The sequence below is a fragment of the Passer montanus genome, unplaced genomic scaffold (assembly GCF_014805655.1).
Source record: "Passer montanus isolate IOZ18808 unplaced genomic scaffold, ASM1480565v1 scaffold35, whole genome shotgun sequence".
NCBI classification, from domain to species: Eukaryota; Metazoa; Chordata; class Aves; order Passeriformes; family Passeridae; genus Passer; species Passer montanus.
The window spans coordinates 2,392,843-2,415,359 of record NW_024368263.1 but is presented as its reverse complement, the minus strand read 5'-3'; the positions used below and the strand labels follow the sequence as shown (position 1 = coordinate 2,415,359).

General features: G+C 43.1%; 1 protein-coding gene across 1 annotated transcript in view; it reads left to right on the top strand.

Annotated features, from left to right (window-relative positions):
• UNK (unk zinc finger) overlaps positions 1–22,517 on the top strand; it is a 43,061-nt gene that overhangs the window by 3,763 nt on the left and 16,781 nt on the right. The window contains exons 3-8 of the mRNA XM_039716195.1: positions 15,020–15,229; positions 16,687–16,863; positions 17,303–17,433; positions 17,566–17,701; positions 19,792–19,909; positions 20,850–20,934. Coding sequence (XP_039572129.1) covers positions 15,020–15,229; positions 16,687–16,863; positions 17,303–17,433; positions 17,566–17,701; positions 19,792–19,909; positions 20,850–20,934 — 857 coding nt within the window. The remainder of the gene's footprint in view (positions 1–15,019; positions 15,230–16,686; positions 16,864–17,302; positions 17,434–17,565; positions 17,702–19,791; positions 19,910–20,849; positions 20,935–22,517) is intronic.

Genomic DNA, 22,517 nt, shown 5'->3' with positions numbered 1-22,517 from the left:
CTGTCTTTAATGTGTGTCTACTCATGTGGGTACAGCTTGGGTTGGAAGAAACTGAAAGCGAGTTCTCAGTCACTGGAGCTGTAGGTGCAGAGTGCTCTGGGGTAGTTTTGTTTTGGTATGGTTCCTCTGTTCGGCTGCTGGCAGCGTGCTTGGTTTCAGTCAGGCTTGATGCCTTAATTGTGAATTGTAAAGATTGTTTCCACTGCTTGGGTGTTTATTGATCTGGCAGAATTTAGATAAGTGAAAGTGGAGCAGCCCTTTGTTCACTGTGCATTCACCTGAATGTCAGACAGTTTAATAACTGCAGGAAAGCAAAAGTTTAGGTGGAGATAAATTAACCCACTTAGTAAAAAACCAGAGGGTCCCTTCAGTCCAGAGCATTCCGAGTACACACGATCACAAGCAGCATTGAAAGTACTCTTGATTCAGGTGATAAACTCTTTGGGACACAGATTTGTTGTGCATTACCCAAGTCATTGCTACTCAAGACATTTCTCTTGAGTGTGCCCATCTTAGATACGAGCAGCACCCTTGGAAGTAACCTTCAGGATTCTGTGTGCCCTCACTTGAGATCTGGGTGAGATGCCTGGGAGCACATCCTGTCCTCTTTTGCAGTGCATCAAGATAAGCTTTGTGATTATGCCTTTGCAGCATCAAAGGCAAAAAATTTGTCTTTCCTTTTGCACGAGGAGAGGAACTGTGGGAAATTCCTGAAGGATTAGTGCCCTCTAAGTCTTGCTGGAGCTGCATCCACATGGCTGTGGTGTAGGGACTGCTGGCTGCTGCTCACCCAAGCTTTGTCTTGTAACCATTCTGGTGCCATTCGGGCTTGGAAGGACCAGAAGGCTCAAATGAAGGACTTTGTAAACAGGGATGAAAATGGAGCTGGTGCAATACTTTGGCTGTTACTGAAATCAGAGACATTCTTGTGTCTGCATCGTGCCTCGTCTGGTGGTTTCTTGGCCTTAAATAGGAACTCAGGTTGGGACAGCAATGGGAATGTGGGTGAAGAAGAAGTAAAAATACCAGAACCATAGGTGTGCTTATTTAAAGTCTTATCTCAAAATTGTACATGTGAATTTTTACTCAAAACCGACAGCACTCAAAAATGCACCTCAGAGCATCCGCAGCAGCAGAGAGTTATCCTTATCTCCTTATCAGTGGACAGTGTCTTACCACTGGCAGAGCAAACAGGACATGTCTGATCTCAAACGTGCAGACTGATGTCTGTGGGAAGAAAACCAAAAACCAGATGTGTAGCTAACAATTTTTCAGGGTTGCTGTTTGCTCTTCCAGGTCCCATAACATTTGCCTGCACAGTCTGTTAGATTATACATTTGATCTGCTTGAGTTGGGTGGTCCTCACACCCTACTGCACGAGTTGAGGCTTTGGAAATTGTTTTTATAAACCTTTTGTGTTCTTTTTAAACCATCAGGACTCTTAAAATAACAAACTGCTGCCCTAATTCTGCTTTGGTTTTACTGGTGATAACCCTTAGATCAATAAGCTGATATGGACTTAGATACAAGTTGTAGAAACTATACCTGTTGTTTCAACAAAAAAAAACCAAAAAAGCCACCTCAACAAAACAAAACACAAAACTAAACAAAGAAAAAAAAAAGCCCAAATAACCCAGAACACAAAAACAACTAAAAGAAGCCCAGTTGTTTTTAGGTTTCAGATTTGGTAATACCTCTGGAGAAAGCACAGATGTATAATAGATTATGTTATTATTGTATTATATACAATGTAAGGTAATACCCTTAGGAAAGTACAGAGTGAGTCAGTACTTTTAAACCTGGGACTTACCAGTGGTCCACTACATCATTACCTGCAAATGTCATCTTATCAGGAAAGCATCAGCTGATTATTATTATTACTGGTATTTTTTGAGTCTGTGTGAACTTCACCGAATGCACATCCACTGCCAGCTGTTATTAGGAAGTGTGAATAGTTACAGGAAGTTGGAAATATAAAGTGCTGGAGTGTGAACAGGAAGAGCTGCCTTCACTATGCTCTCACCCCTGAACACATGTGCTGAAAATAACATTTTAGATTTTATGGTTCTTCAAAGGCCGAGTGTTGAAAGGCTCCAGCTTGAGAGAGGGGCTGGCAGGGGCATTTGGGCCCAATCTGTGCCCCAAATGTGTTGGGGCAAAAAGGAGATTTTCCCTCCTGTTGAAGTGGGGCTGGACCTGTGGTTTGCTTGCTGCATTCCCACTTCTTGAATACTTCTGCATGTCAGTCTGACAGGGAATTCACATGGATAGCTGCTCTAGAGGTGCCATATCAGTATTTTGCAGAGCAAAAAGCTTCGTGTGCTGCTGTGATGTTTTCAGAATTAGTTTTGGTCTGGCAAGGTTTGGTGTTTCAAAAATCCCAAACTCTGTGAAAGAGGAGGGGTTCAATGGTGCAGAATTGTTTCAATGTGTAAGATGGTTCTTTAATTTTTAATGTAATAAAAAGTATTATGTTGATGATTATATGTTGCTTACATTAGGATATAGGATAGTTTTTTGTGGCATGGGAGGCAATGTTAAGGTTAATAATTGTTCTGTAAAGTCTAGGACTTGTTGATTCTGTGGGTCTCTCCCAGTTCCATTTATTCTATGATCCTGAGAACCTCAGAGCTTAGAGTTTCCCATTATATCAGTTTTTCTCATTTTGTAACTTTATGTATTGTCTAGTATTTTTTACATCATGTGGCTTTATTTTAAGGAACATTCTGTTGGAATTCCAACATTTTATTGTCTTTACAGCTATTCTTCTTCCAGAAAAAGCTTTTACTATCTTCTAGGAGCAGCTGAACCACTCATCCTGCTTGTTCCAAGGGGTCTGACTAGTGTTCTGAGGAAAATCTTCCTGCAGTGTGTTCCAGCATCCCTGCCTGGCTGCTCGCTGTGTGTCCCTGCCCCTGTGACGGCGTGGCAGGAGGGAATGTGTCAGGACATCAGTTAATCACACTTATTGTGTGGCACATTAGCATGAGCTGTCACTGAGGGCTGTGTTAATGCACCCGCCTGAGCCTGGGCAGGGACACAGCCTTTCTGTGGTCCCTGTTAAAGGAGCTGTAATTTCCGAGAGAGGAGCAAAATAAAGAGGCAATAATATCTCTAATTGCTGTGTTGAGGCTCGTGGAAACCTGCTTGTCAGGACATGAAGAGCCATGTTCACTTTCAGACGATGCTGAGGAGAGGTTTTGTTCCTTCCATTAACTTTTTGCTTTTAAAAACTTCATAAATCTTTTTGAAAGCAGCAGAAATAGGCTGAAAGAGATGGTGAGAAGTTACCTGGTCCCTTTGCCAAGGAGTCAGCTACATCACTTTAGCTAAGATTTTTTTTTTTGGGTCTAATTGTCATTGATTTTTAATATTGTATCACTTTTCACTTTAAACTGGATTTTGGTGAATTATAAGAGGGAGTAAATCACAGCACTATCTTATAAAGAATTTATGTACTCTATAAACTTTCTGTAACATTCAGCAAATCAGGTACAGAGCTGTTGCTGAAAGCTGTGTGTGCACAGAGCCAGCCAGCAATTCCCCCCCAGTGTCCTAAATTAATGGGTGGTCACATGCCAGCAGGCTGTGGAGCAAGTGCTATTTCTTAGCTACCTTTTGTCCCCTCTAATTTCTTGAGAGAGAGTTTGTCTTTTATATCAGGGCATCAGCAGAAGGGTGCCCAGGGAGATGCTAAAGGCTTGTACCTTCCCAGACTCCTCCTAGTGATGACAGCCAATTTAGATGCTTGTGATGATTTTCTCAGCAATCTCTTGTCCTGTGTATTTTGATCAGTGCTTGATGCAGTTAATACCAGCTTGACATTTGAAATATCAGTTGGAGTGAATGTTCCCTTGAAATGAATACCAACAATTCCTTCTCTCCTTTAGTTCTGGTGCAGCTTCTGACTCACAGACCCTCACCTTGCTGTAGTATTCATTCAGGTTTGGGAGGTGATTGGTACAGCAAGGAAAGTTCTAGGTTTTCTTTGAAATAAATATTTTAAGCAATTTTAAGCTCTAAAGTGAAATGATGGCAATAAAAGAACCAGATCACTGAAATGCTCAATACTGGCCTGATTCTTATCTCTGGTTAGAGGTCAGAGACATTTAATTGAATGAAGTTGTCAGAACAGTGGTGGAGAAGAAACTTGCACTGAATTTGTGGTCAGACAAGAAAAATCTCAGACCATCTCTAATTATCTGTTGGTCAAAGTGGCAAATCCATTTCAGCAGAGCATACACTGTCTTCCTAAGACTGATGGAACTGTTAAGTGCAGCTAAGAAATTAAGGTGGGATGGCTTTTTATCACTGTATGCCTAAAATCTGTTTTGATTAATATGCAGCCATGGCCATATGAAAAGGGAATTCGTTTTTTTAAACTATTCTGGATGAACTTGGAACCAGAACTTGGGGGTTGGAACTGGCTGATCTCTGAGGTCTTTTCCAACTCAAGCCATTCTGTGATTCTATGAATATCTGCAAAAACCCCAGAATTAAAGTCAGTATTATTTGTTATCCTTTGTCTTCAGCATGTCACCACAGCTCAAAAAGAAGCTGTCAGTCCACACCCAGTGTGCTCTGAGGTGATTTCTTTTTTTCTCCTCCAAAGTTTTCAATAGCCTGTGAGTTTTCATTGATGGTGTTTGACTGTTACTGTCACAGCAGAAATACAAACAGCAGATGCCTGAGGAAACTGTGCAGCTTTACAGCAACAAAAAAAAATATTGTTTGCACATTTAAAGTATCATGAGAGTGCCACCAGATTTATCAGTGCATTGATTAGTCCAAGTGGGAAGTGAGAGGCTGTGGCATGGCCTGGGGTTTGCCTGCTTTTCCCCTTGGAGGAGAGCTGGTGCCAGCGTGCAGTGGAGCTTCTTTGGACATTTATTCAGAGTGTGCCTTCTGTGTGGAGGGTTGAAATCGAGTCCACTGGGCCACAGCAGGCACAGATGAAGTCTGATTTGAGTGCTGAGCAGAAAGGAAAATCAATTGAATGGTTGACATTGATTCTTCAAAATCAACCAGTAAGGGTTGGCTTTTATCTTTGTGCTGGCACATGGGTTATGGATGCAGGTTCATGCTTGTTAGATAATCACTGTGTTTTGTTTCAAACTCACAGCAGAAAATGTCTGTTCACAAATGAAAGCCTTTCCAAAGGGGCTGCTGCAAATCTGGTTGGTGTTGAACCTGAGAAGAAGCAGATGCTATTTATTTCCAATGGAGATTGGGCTGGGTGAGAGCACTAGAGAGCTGTCATGTGGAGCTTTGGTTGTCTGGTTTTGGTCCTGTGTAAATACAGCCCTTCCAACAGCTCATGTTCTGTCTTAAAACTGCTGTGAGTGTGGGGCTGCAGCTGATCTGTGAGCTGTGTGTTAAATCATGGGGGTCTTGGCGTGGCCAGGAGAGGGAAGGCTACTGTGCTCTGTTTCCAAAGCACCCCTTGTGAGACGAGATGTTGAGGCTTAGCTGGCTAAAAATGCTCATAACAATCTGCAGCTGAAAGCCTGAGCTGTGGAGTGGATTGTATGGAAATAATATTTTTCTGAATTGCCCATTATGAATTCTTGCATGTGGGATGTTTTGTTTTAGGGAACTAGCAGAGTGAGTAACACAAGTTTTCAAACAGCCCAGCCCTGTTCCCAGCCTTCCCTGGTGTTTCTACAGTTGTAAGCCCTGGGTAGGCTTTGTTAGTGCTTGAATCAGTGGTGAGAGAAGTCGAGTGTGGAAAAAACATTTGCTGGAAACTGGAACTTTAATTTTTACAGCACAGGATGTCAGGGTGTAATTCAGACTTTAATTTGTTGTGCCAAACCTGGTGTGTGTTAACCCCTCTTGGGCTCTACCTTCCTGAGGCTACAAACACTTAACACTGGGATAAAGAGGCTTCATCCACCCCATCCATAAGAGATTGGATAATATAAGTTAATATACGAGTTAATATAAGAGAGAAAATTTACCTGGCTATAAGCTGAATAAATGACCATAATAGATAAGTCTGTGAAGTAATTAGTAGTAAAACATTTAACTGCTCATATTTAAGCATGTGTTGATATATTGTGCTGACAGCTGAAGCAGGTACAGACCTTCAGCAGTGTGCAGCTGTCTGGATGCAGTGAGCTCCAGTGTTTGCCCTGCAACAGGCTCAGCCCACGTTACAGAAAAAGAATTATTTCCATATGAAGCTGTTTTCATAGACTCAGCACTTACACAGGTGCTGTAGGGAAGGATTAATGACAACTAAATACTTGTGGAGCAAAAGCCAGCCCAGAGAGGGATGAGGGTTGTTTCAGCCAGGGTGATCCATGTTTAAAAACAGCAAAGTGTGCTTTAGGCACAGTTTACATAAACTAACGGTGTCAAATTGCAGATATGTCATTTCAACTTGGAAAAATGGGCTGTGTAAAACACTGCATGAACTGCCTAAATATTGAGTTAATTTCGAGGTCATGTCTAATACATATTCATTGCCAAGTAATTTGGGAGAAAAAGGATAACTAACTCAAGGAAATGTAAATCTAAGTTCAAGGCTTTGTGCAGAATTCTGGATCTTGGTGAATGGCTTTTAAGGAAATGCATCTGAAATGTAATGCCATTAAGTGTTTGCCTTTGCCAGTGCTTGGGTTGTTTTAATTAAAAAGGTGAAAGCTCTGTGTAAACAAATACTTGTGTTTGAAATGGATTTTATTGGTATGACTTGGTTATATACATTTCATGGTCTGCTGATGCAACAAGTGCTTGCTTTTTAAAGACAGCATGCCGCCAAAAAATGACTCAAATTGCTTTATTTGTCAGGTTTTGAGTGACACAACTCGATGGGTGCCAAGCAAAGGGATGCACAGCTCCCAGGAAGTCTGAGCAAGGAGCTCTTCCCCGACACCCAGGGGCAGGAACACAGTTGTGACTCGTGGAGCTCATGCCTTGGCTGCTCACAAATGTGATAAATGTGTGTTTTATCAAGTCAGCTCTGGCTTGAAAGCCTTGATTTTTGTTCCTCATCAGGACAGTGTTGATGAGCTTCTCGGCTGCAGCGTGGCATTTGTCTCCAAACAAAGCCATTTTTGCTATAACTGTGGAAACTGAACAATGTTTTGCCTGAAGCTGGTGCAAATCTGTCTTCCCGTGATGGGCCAGCACCACACTTCTCTGTTTTCCCTTCATTTTTCAGTGTAGACAAGGCACAACTGTTTGTCTGACTTTTTCCTTCTAATTGAAAAACATCCTGATGGTTTCTGATAGTTGCCAACACGTGTTATTTTTAGCCTGAACTTTTGCAGTCACTCAGTTATCTATGAAATATTGGTAATACAGAATTCATTCATCACGGCTGAAATAATTCACTGTGTTCTTGTCCAGCCCGTGGTCTCCTTTGAAACCCAGAAATGGAGCTCCAGTAGGGATCAGGTTACTGTTGAGTGTGCCTGGGTGCATTTTGGTGTGTTATCCTCAGTTTCCTGCAGTCTGGCAGTTTGTATTTTACCTTCTGCAGTACGCTCTGCATTTCCATTTATTTGGAAACATCCAGCTCAACTTTGCTTGCTAAGTCATTGAGATGCTGAGAAAATGGAAGAGTTGAGTGGTGCCTGCCTATTTCTGCAACAAAAACTGGGGGAGCCATGGGTTATGGATGTGAGCAGTTGTCATTTTGACCACTGAGGTACACAGTGAGTTACAAGAAGTCTTAAAACAAAAAAACCAAACAAACCCAACTCCATGCATCTGTAATGAGTCTCTCCAACTCTCACTTTCTTTATTTGCCCTTAGACTGACATTGTTGTCAAGCTCTAATGGAGGAGGGGAAATCTAACAGCTTCAAAATCACACACTGCTGTCTGTGTGTGACCTTTTTCCAGTTGATGGTTCAATTTATTTAGGTGATAAAGAAAACACTGAGGCATGTGAAGTCTATCTTCTTGACAGATCTGCGCTTACTGAAACTTTTCCCTCATCCTTTTCTCCTTCCCCACGTTCACAGTCAGCCTTTTGTTTTTATAAAGTGATCCATATATTTTTTCTTTGAGATTTAAATGCTTTCTAATCTTCTCAAGGTTTACAGAACTGCACCTGGCTGCTGAGGGTGTGGAGAGGCAGATGGACTGATGGTTCTGGAGATGTCCTGGGAGAGATGTTTGATTTTTGTGCCAAGTGGTGCATGGTGTATGCAAAAACCTTGGGGTGTGAAGTGTGAGGGCTTGGTCAGGTCTATGATGTTATTTTTCTAAATACTATTAAATGTGGTAAAAGGGGAAATATCCAATATTGGTGAGCCACTGTGGCTCATAGACCTCATCTAGTGGGTGAGCATTCCTGCCCATGGCAAGAGGTTTTAAGTAGATGATCTGTAAGGTTTCTTTCAACACAAACCATGCCTTGACACAGATTTCTGGCAGAACTCAATGGGAAGTTTTCCTAAAATTATGATTAAAACTTTGAAGATTGCTGCTAAATGTGTTTGTTATAGTTTCATATTTAACAGTGACTCATGTGAGGCTCTGTTTCAATATTAAATTACATCTGCCAGTCAGTAAAAAATATTTATTGAAACAGACTTGTCTTAACTTCTGCTCTTGCTAGAAGGACACAAAACATTGCAGAGTTGTAAACCAGGCTGCTGGTGGTCTGCAGCTACTGGATCAGGGATTTGCTCGACTTGTGCCACCCCTAGGAACAAGGAACTACAACTCTCCTGAAGTCAGATTGTTTCACATCTTTCCTCCCAAATTCCAAGAAATCTTGAGATTTGAAGGTCCTGTTCCCTGTCAGGAAGCTTTGCATTGAAATGCTAGCATTTCCTAAGATGTTGTGTGAGTATAAAACACTCCAAATTATTTTGGAACAATGCTATTCTTTAACTCCCTGTTTTTATCTCACTTACAATGAAACATCTCCCTTGGCCCAAGAGCAAAACCTCCTGAGCAATGTCAGAGCTGCACATCAGGGGTTTTCTCTATCAATAATATGTTAAATGAAAGGTGTATTAGCAGGATTTTTATTGAGTATCCTGTTGGAATAACTAGATTCTGTCATGCACCACTGACTCATTTCAATTGGAATACCACAGTTCAGTAAAAGAAAATAATTGAGTCATGGGTTTCTTACTTAAAGTGTGTCTGATATCATCTTTTGCAATAAAATTTTACGAGGGTGAAATGAATTTAGAGAGCTGATTTAATATGGACAGCTCTTTTCCTCTTGTGTTGGGGTGGCTCTCTGAGCTTAAGAAAAAAATAGCAGTTTTGAAAATATTCCCAAAAGATAAGCATTATTAAATTAGGAATATCAATATCTATAGTTAGATATTTTCTCCTGGGTTTTGCAATGCTGTCTACTGAGCAGACAGTCTGTTGGATAAGCACACCCTGGTTTGCTTCAGATAATTTTATCTGTGTTAGCTCAAACCACTAATTTAAATTTTTAAGTGAAGCTGGTGGGATATATATATGTGTGTGTATATATATATGGGTATGGGGGTGTTTGGTTGTTTTTTTAATTTTTTTTAAACCTTTCACAACCTGATTTAGGAAGACTTCTCAATTCTGCTGTCTGGACAGATCAGTGCCACTCAGAGCTTCTAGAAGAGAAAGCTGATGAGCAGCTGAGAGCAGTGACCTCTCAGACTGCATTTTTCAGGAAGGATATGAACTGGGACCACCTGAGACTTTATAGAGAGGTCCATGGCCTCATGCAGTCTTGTCTGAAATAGCAGGACATGACTGAAAAATGCCAACAAATGTCCCCAGCATTGCAGTGTACTTTTGTGCCAGTGAAATGGCATTTTTGCTAGCGTAATACTTTGAGAGAAGGCACACATTACTAAAATAAGTGGTAATGGCAGAAGAGCATTTTCTCCCTGACATCTGAAATCTTATCAGGAGTGTAAAACTTGGTTTAAAGAAAAAAAAACAGAAAAAAAGCAACCCTAAACCAAAACCCAAGACAAAACACACAACCTAAAAATGACTTTGTAGATTTCTTGTTAGATTTGCCTCTGGAGGCTCTTCTGGACAAGTGGCTGAGGATCTATACCGCCCTGAACTAGTAATTTCTAATATTAATGCTAATAACAAAGTGAAGTGCCCACACAGGCTGGACTTTAGGACCAGCCCAGGCTGGGCTGCTCTCTCTGGGTGGGTTTGCTGTGAGAGCAGCTATGGGAGCAAGCCCAGGGGCTGTGCCCTGAGTGAGGACCTGGTGTAAGAGCTGCTGCAGGTGTACCCTGGTGTGACACCAGAGCAGCAGTGCTGCCACAGCCTGTCAGCCTTTGCCCAGGTGCCCCAGCACAGTTCCAGGGGTGTAAACTCACCCCCACCCGTGTGTGGGATGCAGGTGATGGTGGTGTTAGATCTCACTGCTGCCCTACATTGCAGACAGTGTCCTGGGCTGCATTACCTGACTCTAATGGTTTTATTATCCCATGGTTTTCTCTCATTCTGCTGCAGAAGGTTCAGGTCCTCTTTGTCAGCCTCTTTTTGGGCCCAGGAGGAATTTGGGCAGAAAGGGGTTGACCTGCAAGAGCAAGAAGGGCAAAGGAGAGGAGCTCATCTTGGGACCTACATAAAGGTCTCAAACAGTGTTGGAAGTAAAGCAGAGCCTGGCTTTGCATCACAGAAGCCACAAGAGTTTTGAGGAGCTGGTTTTAATCTTTTCATTTCCTTGCTCCTTGGTATTGTTTCTCTCCCTGCTCTTTCTGATCCCTCTGTTACAAAGCAGAGGCTGTCTTGGCGTCAGTGTGCATCTTCCAGTGATTTCTGGGAGCTTTGGGTTAAGGCTTTTTTGAGGAATTTGGAGCTCAGCTGTGCATTACCAGCACATTTTCCTGAATTGAGCTCATTCCACTGCATGTGTGACTTGGGTCAAGTTTGACAGGAAGCTGCAGCCCTGGAAGCAGGATGGATGCAGGAATCCTCTTGTACAGAGCTGCTTCAGCACACCAGTGTGAACCAGAAAAGCTGCAGAAAAGCAGGAGGTCTCTGCACTCGGTGGCAAGGAGGGGACCAGGACACAACTGAAATTGTGAAGGATAAAAATTAAACTTCTAGATTAAAAATTCTTCTTTGGTTCTTGCTTTGGTTTTTTTCCTCGTTTTTTCTAGGTTTGAATTTTTTTCTTCTTTCCCCACTGCACTCATCTTTTTCCCTGCAGCTCCCAGAGCAGGTTCCTGCTCCATTCCTCCAGGGCAGAAGGGGAACTCCTGCAATTCCAAGCTGCAGAGGTAAACACTTGCTACCCTGCCCTGCAGACTCCAGCAATTAAAGACAGTGAGCACCTCCCCACTAGTGTAAATAATTGCAGAATAATCACTGCCCCTTCCCTCATCCCAGAGGAAGTGGAATTTCAGCAGAGTAACACTGAGGTTTTTCTAATGCTTTACTGCTCATATTGGTCTCTGGGAGTTCCCAAAACTACTCCAAGAACCTCTCCTCTTGTTTTTCTAGGGAAAAACCTTTCATTTCCGGCAGTGTCCGTCCTGTTTGACAGCGAGTTCAGCTCAGCCTGGGGACTTTGTTCCACATTGTTCTGGCCAGTCTTGTCCTATTTGTTTAGAATTGCATTCATCTTTGTTTACTAGGGCTCATAAATGGTAACATTTCCTCCAGGAATCTGGGTGTTGCTGTTGATGTTAGTGTTGTATCAGAAGACAGTGCTGTGTGTTTTCCACTTTTTAAAAATTACATGGGTATGAAAATATAACATATACTTACTTTTTTTTTTAATTTACAAAAGAAATATGGAAGTAGCTCCAGTATGAAATAGGGGTAATAATTCTTCTACCCCTCAAGTGAGGGCTGTAGAGTTTCCTGAGAGGAGTTGAGAAATGCGAGTTATCGTTGCTGGATTTCCTGTTCCTGCACAGACCCAGCGTTTGCCTGACGTGCTGTGAAATGTGTACCACTCCTCAAGTGTTTGCAGCTTTGAGGGTCCTTCTGAAACTCCTTTTTTCAGCTGTTCTGGAAAAAAAAAATACAGAGACCATTGACACCAGAAGGATCTGTCACGATGGTGTTCTCTGTGTTTTGTTTAGAGCCTTTGCAAAGAGGCTCCTGAAATATTAATGGCTTTCTGATTTGTGAGACATCACATTGCGGTGGTGCAGGCTCTGTATCCTCTGTGTTCCCAAAACACACGTGGTTTAGAGGCCTTTTATATATTTTAATACTGAGTGGCTGGTTGAGTGGTCTGTATTCTCCCAGAGGAGCCAAAACTCACTTCATGGATCAAGAAAAGAAAGGGCTGTAAGGCAATTTACCATTCAGGCTATTGTGGAGGAGGGTGATTTAAAACGTTGTAGTGGCTTGGAAAAAAGGAAAACCCAAAGCAGTGATTGAAAGTCTTGAAATGACTGAGTTAATGTGACAACTCTCCTTCCCTCACTTGGGTGTGTTGCAGAGGTGACTGTGCACAGTTCATGCTCAGTGGTACCTGTTTGCAGACTTGCTTAGAAATTAAGAGTGAGACATCATTTATTTAATAGAGACCATTAAAGAGCAACTTTCCTATGAAGCAAGTTAGGTGTTAAACACTTTTCAGGTGAGCCATTTACTTATGTAATTATCTCTCATTAACATTACAATAAATGTTTCTCCAGGGAGTTTAGCCAATCATGAAATGCAATTAATTTTCAAATACTCTTCAGCAACAATTGAGGCAATAGAGACCAAAATCCCTAGTCAGTGTGTACGTTTTTCAATTTCCCTGCTGAAGGGAAGCAGCTTCAGCTCAGCTGACTGTGGAGCTGTTAAACTCTCACATTTTGAAGTGTTTCATTTGGGTCTGTCACAAGTGTGGAGTTGAGATACCCAGGTTGTGTAAGCCTGGTGTCTCCCATTAGTTTCCTGAGCACTGAGGAGGCTCAGAGTGCTGTTCTTGAACTTCAGCCCAGCACAGGGTGAGGATAGAGGAGTTAAAATGCTCTTGGTTTCTGTCTGGGATTCTGGTTGATGTGTGATACCACCTGGGGCTTGTAGCCAGCTGTGTTTGTGCATGTGTAAAAGGGGAGTAACACCAATCCCGTGTCTCTAAGGTGTACGTGGAGGTGTGTGAGTGGAAACGACTGGTTGGTGATTGTGTCGTCTGTGGACAGCGTCGTCCTGCTTAAGGTTACTTGATTCACTTTATAACCAAAATGTTGTTACAGTCACTTTTGTTCCAAGTCTTCCTGGTGCACTGATAAAATAATCTGTGGAATTCCACCTTCTACAAGTCCAACAACTTAGAAAGATTTTTGAGAACGGATGAATTTACCCCAGCTTTCATTTTCCAGATGAATTGCTGGTGTGGCTGAAGTAGGGATCCCTGTTTGAACAGAGGTGTGTTTTTAAATGGGAAAAGGAGCAGAGTGATGTTGTTAGCCCTCACCTATGCCAAGCAGACCTGGTTCTGCAGCTGGTTTTTCTGCTGTTAAGCCTTGGGCCCCAGTGTAGATATTGTTCCAGCCACTCTGGATTGCAGGGGACAGATGGGCTGGGGTAGAGGAGGGCTTACAGCCAGCCGTGGAGGCTTCCAGCCCCGGGCATTTGCAGATCCAGGCAGTGGAACCTGCAAATCTCACGTATTTAGAGGCTGGAGAAGAGGAAGAGCTTTTATCCTTTCATACTTGTAAAATCCAATGTAGGAAAGCTCTTGCCACTGATACTGTCTCTTCATAGCAAACAAAACCACTTTGGTTGGATCTGTGCATTTTCCTGAGGCTTTCTCCTCAGCTGGGGTAAAGAGGAAAGGAGGCTTTATTTATAGATGTTGCTTTCAGAATGAGCCTAGCACTGTGATATTATCTGTAAATACGTCTTTGGGCATCAGACATCTTTCCATTTATTTAGAAACAGGAGATAAAGACTGTCTGACATGGGAATGGATTCCTACACTCCTTTTTGTTGCTTTGGAGCACATACGCAGTTTAAAATGAGTCCGAATCTGCTGTTATATCACCCTGTTGCTTCCAGCAGAATAGTTGTATTTTTTTTTTTGACCTACAAATCTTGGTCCTCGCTGTTTACACTGACCTCTGAACATAAGAGACCAGAATGCTCCGGGTTTTCTGCCTTGTTCCTGGATGTGCCTCTGAGACTGAACTTGGTGGGATTGGGGTCTGAGCTGCTGGAGCTGTTTGGATGGTCCCTGTAAATGCAGGGCAGCCCATGGGTTTCAGCAGCGTGGATTTTGTAAGCACCTACACACAGATCACAGTCAGATCATTATGTTGATCTAAACCATTTTGTAATCCTCTACAATCTGGGTTTAGAGACTGTTATTAGTGTCACAAATAAAAGCTTGTGACTTCTTTAGTTCTCGGGATAAAAGAAGCCATGTACTTTCAGGGAATTACATATTAAAATTAAAGCAACATAAACATGTGGGAATTTGAGGATAGTTATCCCCTTTTGCAAGACTGAGATCTGAATTAATATGACTGCAAGAGAGAAAGTGGTTAATTTTTATTTCATAATTGACCATGTACTGACAAAGCAGGGCTAAAGCAGGAGGATAAGGCATGAAAGAGTCTTTTAAAAATCTTTCTTTCTCATCAACTTGAAGCTTTAATTGTGGCTTGAAGAAGTGTAGTCTATTCGGGTTTGTTTGTTTTTTCTTTTTTTTTTGGTTTTTTTTTTTTTTTTTTTTTTTTTTTTTTTTTTTTTTTTTTTTTTTTTTTGTTTGGGGTTTTTTTTTCTGGTTTTTTTTTGTTTGTTTGTTTTTTTGTTTTTTTGTTTTTTTAACTGAACAGGTAGGAAGGAAACCCCTTTCTTGCCCGGATAGGTCACAGATTTAGAAAGGGATATAAAGGTACTTAAGACTTCTGTTTTCTCACAAATGTTTCCTAAGCTCATGAAAAGCCTCTTCAAACCGATCCCGACAGAAAGTGATTCCAGCTCTTGTTACATCCCTGTGTGTAATGGATCTCTTGCCATTGCAAACACCGGCAGCTCCCAGCCTCCATCCCGGGAAGGGGAGCAGGGAGGGCGTGGGAAGGACAGCAGACATCACCCCTGCCCAGCATCCCGGAGCTGAATCCCTGTTCCCGCAGGTACCTGAAGGAGTTCCGCACGGAGCAGTGCCCGCTCTTCGTGCAGCACAAGTGCACTCAGCACCGGCCCTACACCTGCTTCCACTGGCACTTTGTCAACCAGCGCCGGCGCAGGTCCATCCGCCGCCGCGACGGCACCTTCAACTACAGCCCCGACATCTACTGCACCAAGTATGACGAGACCACGGGAATCTGCCCCGAGGGAGACGAGTGAGTAAAGGCTGCACGCTGCTTTTCAGGCATTATTGGGCTCTTGGGATCAGGCCAGGTGATGATTCCAGCTGGTTCTTGCGGAGATGAGGCAAGTCAGCAGTAAAGCAGCTTTGTCGCATACGTAACATGAGAGCAGATGTAAAATCTGGAATAGCAGCCCGTGTGCTCCAGGCCTGCTGCAGAGACAGGCTTAGATGGGAATTCAGCTCTTGGGAACTCATTGTGCTCATGAGCATCAGCATCTCAGCAAAGCTGGGGTGGGAAAAACAGCTCAGTGAGACAAATGAGTTTGGAAACACTCTGCTCTCTAAGTCCCTGACTCTCAGCTCCTGCTCACTAGCAGGGTAATTTGGTTTTCACAGACTGAAGAAAGAGGAGGAACTTTGTACTCCAGTCTGCCCCCTGAGTTATCTGTCTCAGCTTTTTAACTCGTATCAGTTTATTTTGTCTTTCTGAACTTTTAAGAAGCCTGTAGGGAACCAAGAGGTACCCAGAAAAAGGCAGCATGAGGAAGAGTTTGGTTTTTTTGGCTGTTCTCTGACTACAGCAGGTTTAACTGGGGCAAAACCGTAAATCTGTCTGCTGTGTGTGTGTGGCAGACCCCAGCAATTAAGGGGTTAACCTGGTAATATAACTTTAGCCATGTGACAGATGTGGGATAAATAGCCAAACTGTGGACAAATATGGAGAGTGTTTTATAGAGAGATGCTGTTAAAAGATGGAATTTCAGTTCCCTTTCGTGGTGCCAGTATAAACATACAAAAATGCAATTTATTGGCAAAATATTTATTTAAAAAAATTTTTAACTCGATTAAGTAAAGTTTTTGTGACTACAACAGAATGGAATAGTCCCTCAGGCCTGAGGCTTCAGTTTCAACACTTTATTCCTTGCTAGAAGAGATCTGGAAAGAACTGGAAATGGGATGTTTGTGGGCTTTGGCTTCTAGATCGCTGGTTGATACATGGCTCAAACTCAGTGAATGAAAGTCTTTGTCATCTAGGAACCTTTGCTCATTTGTGTTTTTACCTTGATGCTGCAATATCTAAACTTTGCCCATTCCATCTTGTTATATTTCTGTTTTACTTCTCAATGTAGATTGTTTTTCTGCCTAAAAGGGTAAACAAACCAAGTTAAAATGGTAGTTTTGTAATTGTCCTTCCTTGTCCCATGTCCTTGCTCTTTTCCAGATCCCTGGCAGCCACTTGTCCTGAATAATAAGGTGCTGCTGGATTAATAATCCAGTTTTCTTTAGGGAGGGAAACGCTTACATCCTTTTTAGTGACAGGTTTGGGGGTTCTCTGAAGTGTTGGAAGGCACAGCATAAGAGAAGGGGCAGAGTTAGCAAAGATGGTGTCGACTGCAGCATCTTCTCTCAGCAAAGTGTCTTCTGGTAGTCGAATCCCTCACCTGTGTGACTAAACCTTGTCTGTTCCTCCCCTCCTTCCTTCCTCAGGTGTCCCTTCTTGCATAGAACTACTGGAGACACAGAGAGGAGGTATCACTTGCGCTACTACAAAACTGGAATCTGCATCCATGAGACAGACTCCAAGGGAAACTGCACCAAGAACGGAGTCCACTGCGCCTTTGCTCATGGGCCCCATGACCTGCGCTCACCCGTGTATGACATCAGGTCAGTGGGGCTTGGGGCTCCTGGGAAAAGGGTCATTTCTGTGCCCAAATGGAAAAGGAGATGATGGAAAAGGTAATTTCTGTACCCAAGTGAAAAGTGAGATGATTGAAGGACTGCTTCAGCCTGCAATGAAGTGGTGGTGAGATATCCATTCCTAATAAGGGAAATATAAAAAACCTCCAGGGAGGGTTCTCAAAATGGGGGAAGGGAACATATTTTGGAAACTGATGGAGGGGGTCAAAGCAGTACATCTGGAACTCCCAGGGAATGAAGATTTATTTTTATTGCAATTGCTGTTCAGCTAAAGATGTTCTGACAAAACATGCATGGCTGAAATGGACCCACTTAGCAAATGCTCCAGTATATTATACAGTTTTTATACACATTTATCTGACTCTTCCTCTACTGTCTGTTTGTTCATTTACCTCTGTCCCTGAAGAGAGCTTCAGGCGATGGAAGCTTTACAGAATGGTCAGACAACATCTGAAGGAGGCATCGAGGGTCAGTCTGCAGTTGCTGCCAGCCATGCCATGATAGAGAAAATACTCAGTGAGGAGCCAAGGTGGCAAGGTGAGTGTCACTGAGGGGCTGTGGGGCTGGGAAAGTCTGGTCTCTGTGGAGTGCCTGCTCCTGTCCTAAACTTTTCTGTAGTAAATATGGATTGTAGCCATCTCTCTTGACTCATTGAGGTTTTTTTTGCAGATACAACATATGTGTTGGGAAACTACAAGACAGAGCAGTGTAAGAAGCCCCCCCGGCTGTGTCGCCAGGGCTATGCCTGTCCCTACTACCACAATAGCAAAGACAGAAGACGAAGTCCAAGGAAACACAAATACAGGTACTGTGATCCTGGGTATTGAACTTCCCAGCTGAGTGGTGCAGTATATTGGAAATTTGTGGTGCAGGAGGCAGGATTTTGACCACTAGATAGTTGTTTTTAATGTACCTCCAAGCCATTTATTGAGAGGTATGATGGACTGTTATTTCTTCCTAGCAGAAAGATAACAAACAAGGAGTTTTCCTGTATTTAGGAACCAGTATTCTAATAAATGAATTGTTAAATCATGTTACAACTCTGATTTTATAACAAAGAGATCCTGTGGCTTCCCCTTACCACACAAGCCTCTGCTTTAGAAAGCAGTGCAGGGAAGAGAAAACAAAAGAAAGTTTTAATCCCCATCTAGAAACAAACTCATACAACAGTGTGTTCATGGTAAAGGATTCAGAATCATCAGGCTGCTTGTTGTGTATGCCTGGTGATGGGGATCATGAGGAGGGACTGTAGCTGGACATGCATTCTTAACCAGCTGCTAAAGGCTCTGCTTTTGAGGCACCGGGGTGTTCTGTCACTCAGCTGTCACTGGATTTTTCAGTGTGCTGTGTCTCCCTGAGCGCATTTCATCCAAATTATAGGCCCTCATTTCCTCCAACACAACAGAGCTTTTGTTGTGGTCTCAGTGGGGCTTTTCCTTAGTTCCTTTTTGAAAAACACAGGAGCAGACCAGAAAGCCAGGAGAGAAAATACCAGGGATGTTCTCACTTCTCTTCCCCACCCCCAACATTCACAGAAATTTTTGAATTGGCACTGAAATTCCATATTTAAAAAAAGTAAACAGCAGTCAAAGGAGCATTAATCTCAGCACTTTCAGGAGAAATAGAACCACTAGGGCAGTCTTCAGGCAGCAGCTCTGTGCTTTTTGCCCCTCTCTGGGCCCTTTGGGAAGGGAAGAGGTGAAAGCTTTGCTGCTGCTCACCACTCACTTCTGTGTTTTCCCCACCCCAGCTGATGTGGCTGTGCTGGTGCTGCTATCTGCTTCCCTCTGCTGTTGTTTGAGGGAATGGTTAAGAGCATAAAGAGCAGGGGAAGTAGGTCACGGCAAAAATTCAGATCTGGGAAAAGGAACTGTTCCTGGCTGGGAGAAAGAAAACGGACTTGCCTTTTCCCCAGTGACCTGACTCAGCCTATTTTCCACATGGCCACACTATAAACCTGGAAACACACTGCTGTAAGGGTATTATGTGTTTTAGGATTAGCCAATTAACTTCTTAGCTTTCTATGAAGGTGCAGTTCCAAAACAGAAACCAGACCCAGCGTCTCTGACACTAATCACATCAGCTGCTAATATTGTTATGCTGGTTCAAGTTGTATTTCGTTTCAAATAGGGAATTAAGCCATGGTTTTTCATTGGGAAATTGGAAGAAGGGGAGAAGATGCAATAGCAGCTGGGTGGGGGCTGGGGAAGCAGCAACCAAGCAGATTATACAGCTGAGGGTGGGCAGCCAAACCTGCCCCCAACTGAAGAATTGTAACATCACAGAATGGTTTGGGTTGGAATGGAACCCAGCCCTTAGAGCTCGTCTTGTTCCACCCCCTGCCATGGGCAGGAACACCTTCCAGTATCCCAGGCTGCTCCAAGCCCCATCCAGCCTGGCTTTGAACAGTTCCAGGGAGCCAGAGGCAACCACAGCTTCTCTGGGCAGCCTTGGCAGGGCCTCACCACTCTCACAGGGAAAAATTACTCCCTTGCATTTAATCTAAATCTATTCTTTCTCCATTTAAAGCCATTCCCCCTTGTCCTGGCACTCCAGGCACTTGTCCAAAGTTCCTTTCCAGCTCTCCTGGAGCCCCTTCAGGTGCTGGAAGGGGCTCTGAGGTGTCCCTGGAGCCTTCTCTTCTCCAAGCTGAGCTGCCCCAGTGCTCCCAGCCTGGCTTCAGAGCAGAGGGACCCTCAGAGCACCTTTTTGGCTCTCTCTGGGCTTGCTCCAGCAGGTCCACATCCTTCTGATGTTGGGGGACCCAGAGCTGGATGCAGTCCTCCAGGAGTGGATCAGCGGGGGAGAATCACCTCCCTCCACCTACCCAAAGTGATCAAAGCTCAGAGCACCCCTGTGAGTGTGATGCCTTCTCCTGCTTCCTCATTCCCACAGATCTTCGCCGTGTCCCAGTGTGAAGCACGGGGACGAGTGGGGAGATCCCAGTAAGTGTGAAAATGGAGACTCCTGCCAGTACTGCCACACTCGCACAGAGCAGCAGTTCCACCCAGAGGTACAGTGACTCCTCAATCCACTTAGAAAAGCAAAAGCATGACAGTCTTACAAAGCGCATCCCCGTGCCAGGTGGGAGAGGATGTGGGCTGCTTGTGGTGTGGTCCTGGGATACAGGGAAGCTGCATGTTGGGAGTAAGCTGCAATTCAGCTGCTTGACAGAATAGACTGTATGGGAGGAGGTAAGGAAAGTGGGAGAAAACTCAAGTGTAGGAGCAGTGTCAGGTATGGGGGTCCTTTGGAAAGCACAGTGTGGGTCTGCATGCGAGCAAACAGCATCTGCTTCCTTGACTAAGAGTTTGTGGTTCATGTTGATAGCACTAAACACCACCAAGCTCTTAGCTGTGAGCATGCCCAGAGCATTCCAGTATCCTTACAGAAAGTGTAATTAAGACCTTTTCGTAGTCTGCTTCATGTTACAGTGTTGAAAAGCTTTGTGGGGCCCGTATCTGCACAGTAACCATTGTCACCGCCTGTCAAACTGGGGGGAGAGGGAATAATCCATTTGCTACAGTCCTTGTCAATGGTTTGTTATTTTCCTTGCAAACACGTGGCTGCAACTTTCTGTGCTGTCATCTGTCAGCTGTTTCCTACCTTTTGCCATTTGTAATGTCCATGGAGCTTCCAGTGAGTCTGAGGGACTTCATGGCAGATGGTGACCTTTGGGTGAGCTGGTGTGTGGTGGGTTGGTCTCTGGGTGAGCTCTAGCTGTCATGGGCATATTTTGGTGTTTCCAGAACTATAGTGGGTTTTTCTTTCTTTGAAGCAAAGCACTGAAATGGTCACCTTGAGTTCTGCTGGCCTTTGCACCTCTTATCTGTGTCCCTACCTTGCTGTCAAATTTCTTCATAGTACTTCTGTACCTGGTGGTCACTGTTATTTTCTGTTCATTTCTGTTTGGTGTTTTTTTTTGTTTTGTTTGTTCTTTTTCCCATCCTTAGATCTACAAATCCACCAAATGCAATGATATGCAGCAGTCTGGCAGCTGTCCCCGAGGACCCTTCTGTGCCTTTGCACACGTAGAACGTACGTGCTCCACTTCTCTCATCTTTCCTGGATGTTTGAGCTATGGAAAGCTTCTGACCAAGACAGTTTAAATGTACAGCTGCAAAACCAGAGCTTCTGTGAAGGGTTAACTTTGATTTCTATAAAACTGTGCTGGTGTGGGAGGTGGTGGCAGAGCTGGAGGTAGTAGGTGGCCTGTAGGACTCAGCCTTTAGCTCTCACTGCTCTGTCTCTTGAAGGATCTCCCTCTGTTCCCTCTCTCCTGCTCATTTCTCTGGGTGTCAGTTCAGGAGGATGGAAATGGAGAAAGCTGCTTCTCTTCTGTACATGGATGAACTGTACCTAGCTAAATTGCCAAGTGTCATATCTTAAAAAGCTGAAGATAAAACTGCTGATTATAGATAATTTATTGATCCATTAAAAAATAAATCTATTTTACTCTTTATGAAGTTTTACTTAGAGTTTAAGTCTTTAAGTCAGGCTGGAGAAGCAAAATATGCAGGGATTTTTTTACTGCTTTATCTCAAATCCTCTTTTCTCAATAGCTCCCTGACTTATAGGGCATTATTTCAATCCTCACTTTAATCAACTATAAACTAGTGATGCAGTTTTGGTTGTGGAAGTTCTACCTGCAGGTGGTCCTAACATTCATAAATAATGGTTAGCTCCTGTCCTAGAGCTCCTCCTCAGTTGCTGCTCTGCAATCTCAGTGCTGAATTTGCAATTATTAGAGCAGGTTATTCACTAGATTTGTTCTGATACTGTCTCACTACATGGCCTTGAAAAAATCTCTTTGTTATTTGATTATCCTTTGTAAATGAGGGAATTAGTAATTGCTGCCTTTGACAAGGAATGAGGAGAGTAAATTCCCTACAGGTTGTGCTGTTCCTTTTATAGGAAGCCTTGTTGACAAGCAGTAATTATAGCTGGAGCTGTGGGCTGTAATGGCCCAAAACACAGCAGTGCAGCTACACAGTGGGATCCAGCAAGCTTTAGAAAATGAAATCTTGATAAAGGAACAGTGTTTAGCAAACTTCCTTGGGTATAATACAGTATTTTTGTTTAGGGATGCCCTACTCCTAATAAGATTACTACACTTGATATTATATTACTTGGAGTAACATTCTGTGGCACTTAAGTTATTCCAACTTGGTTATTTCTTGTGCTGTCTTATGGGTTTGGATCTTTTAGTCCTTCCTACAAGGTTAACTGGGACAGTCCAAATGCAATTAAAATAACAGGAGTCCATTTATTGTATCTGCTCTTAACCTGCGTTTTACTGATCAATAGCAAAAAACCAGCATTTTGAGGGTATTGAAATATAGATGTAGTGTCAGTTCTACAGTTTTTGTGAAGATGCTGAGTGTTAGATGTAAATCCTACAAATCTACAGCATCTCTACCTTCCAAACCAGTGCCACTTTTTTTGGTAATGATTTGTACTGAGCAGATGGAAACTTTAACTCCCTCAGCTAATTATAATGCACCCATCAACTCCGTGCCAAGCAAAGAAGGAAACTCTGCTTAGTTCAAGAGAGCTGAATGAATAACACACAATTCATGCAGGGAAGATAATTTTGGAGCAGCCTTAATGAGCTAAAGAGC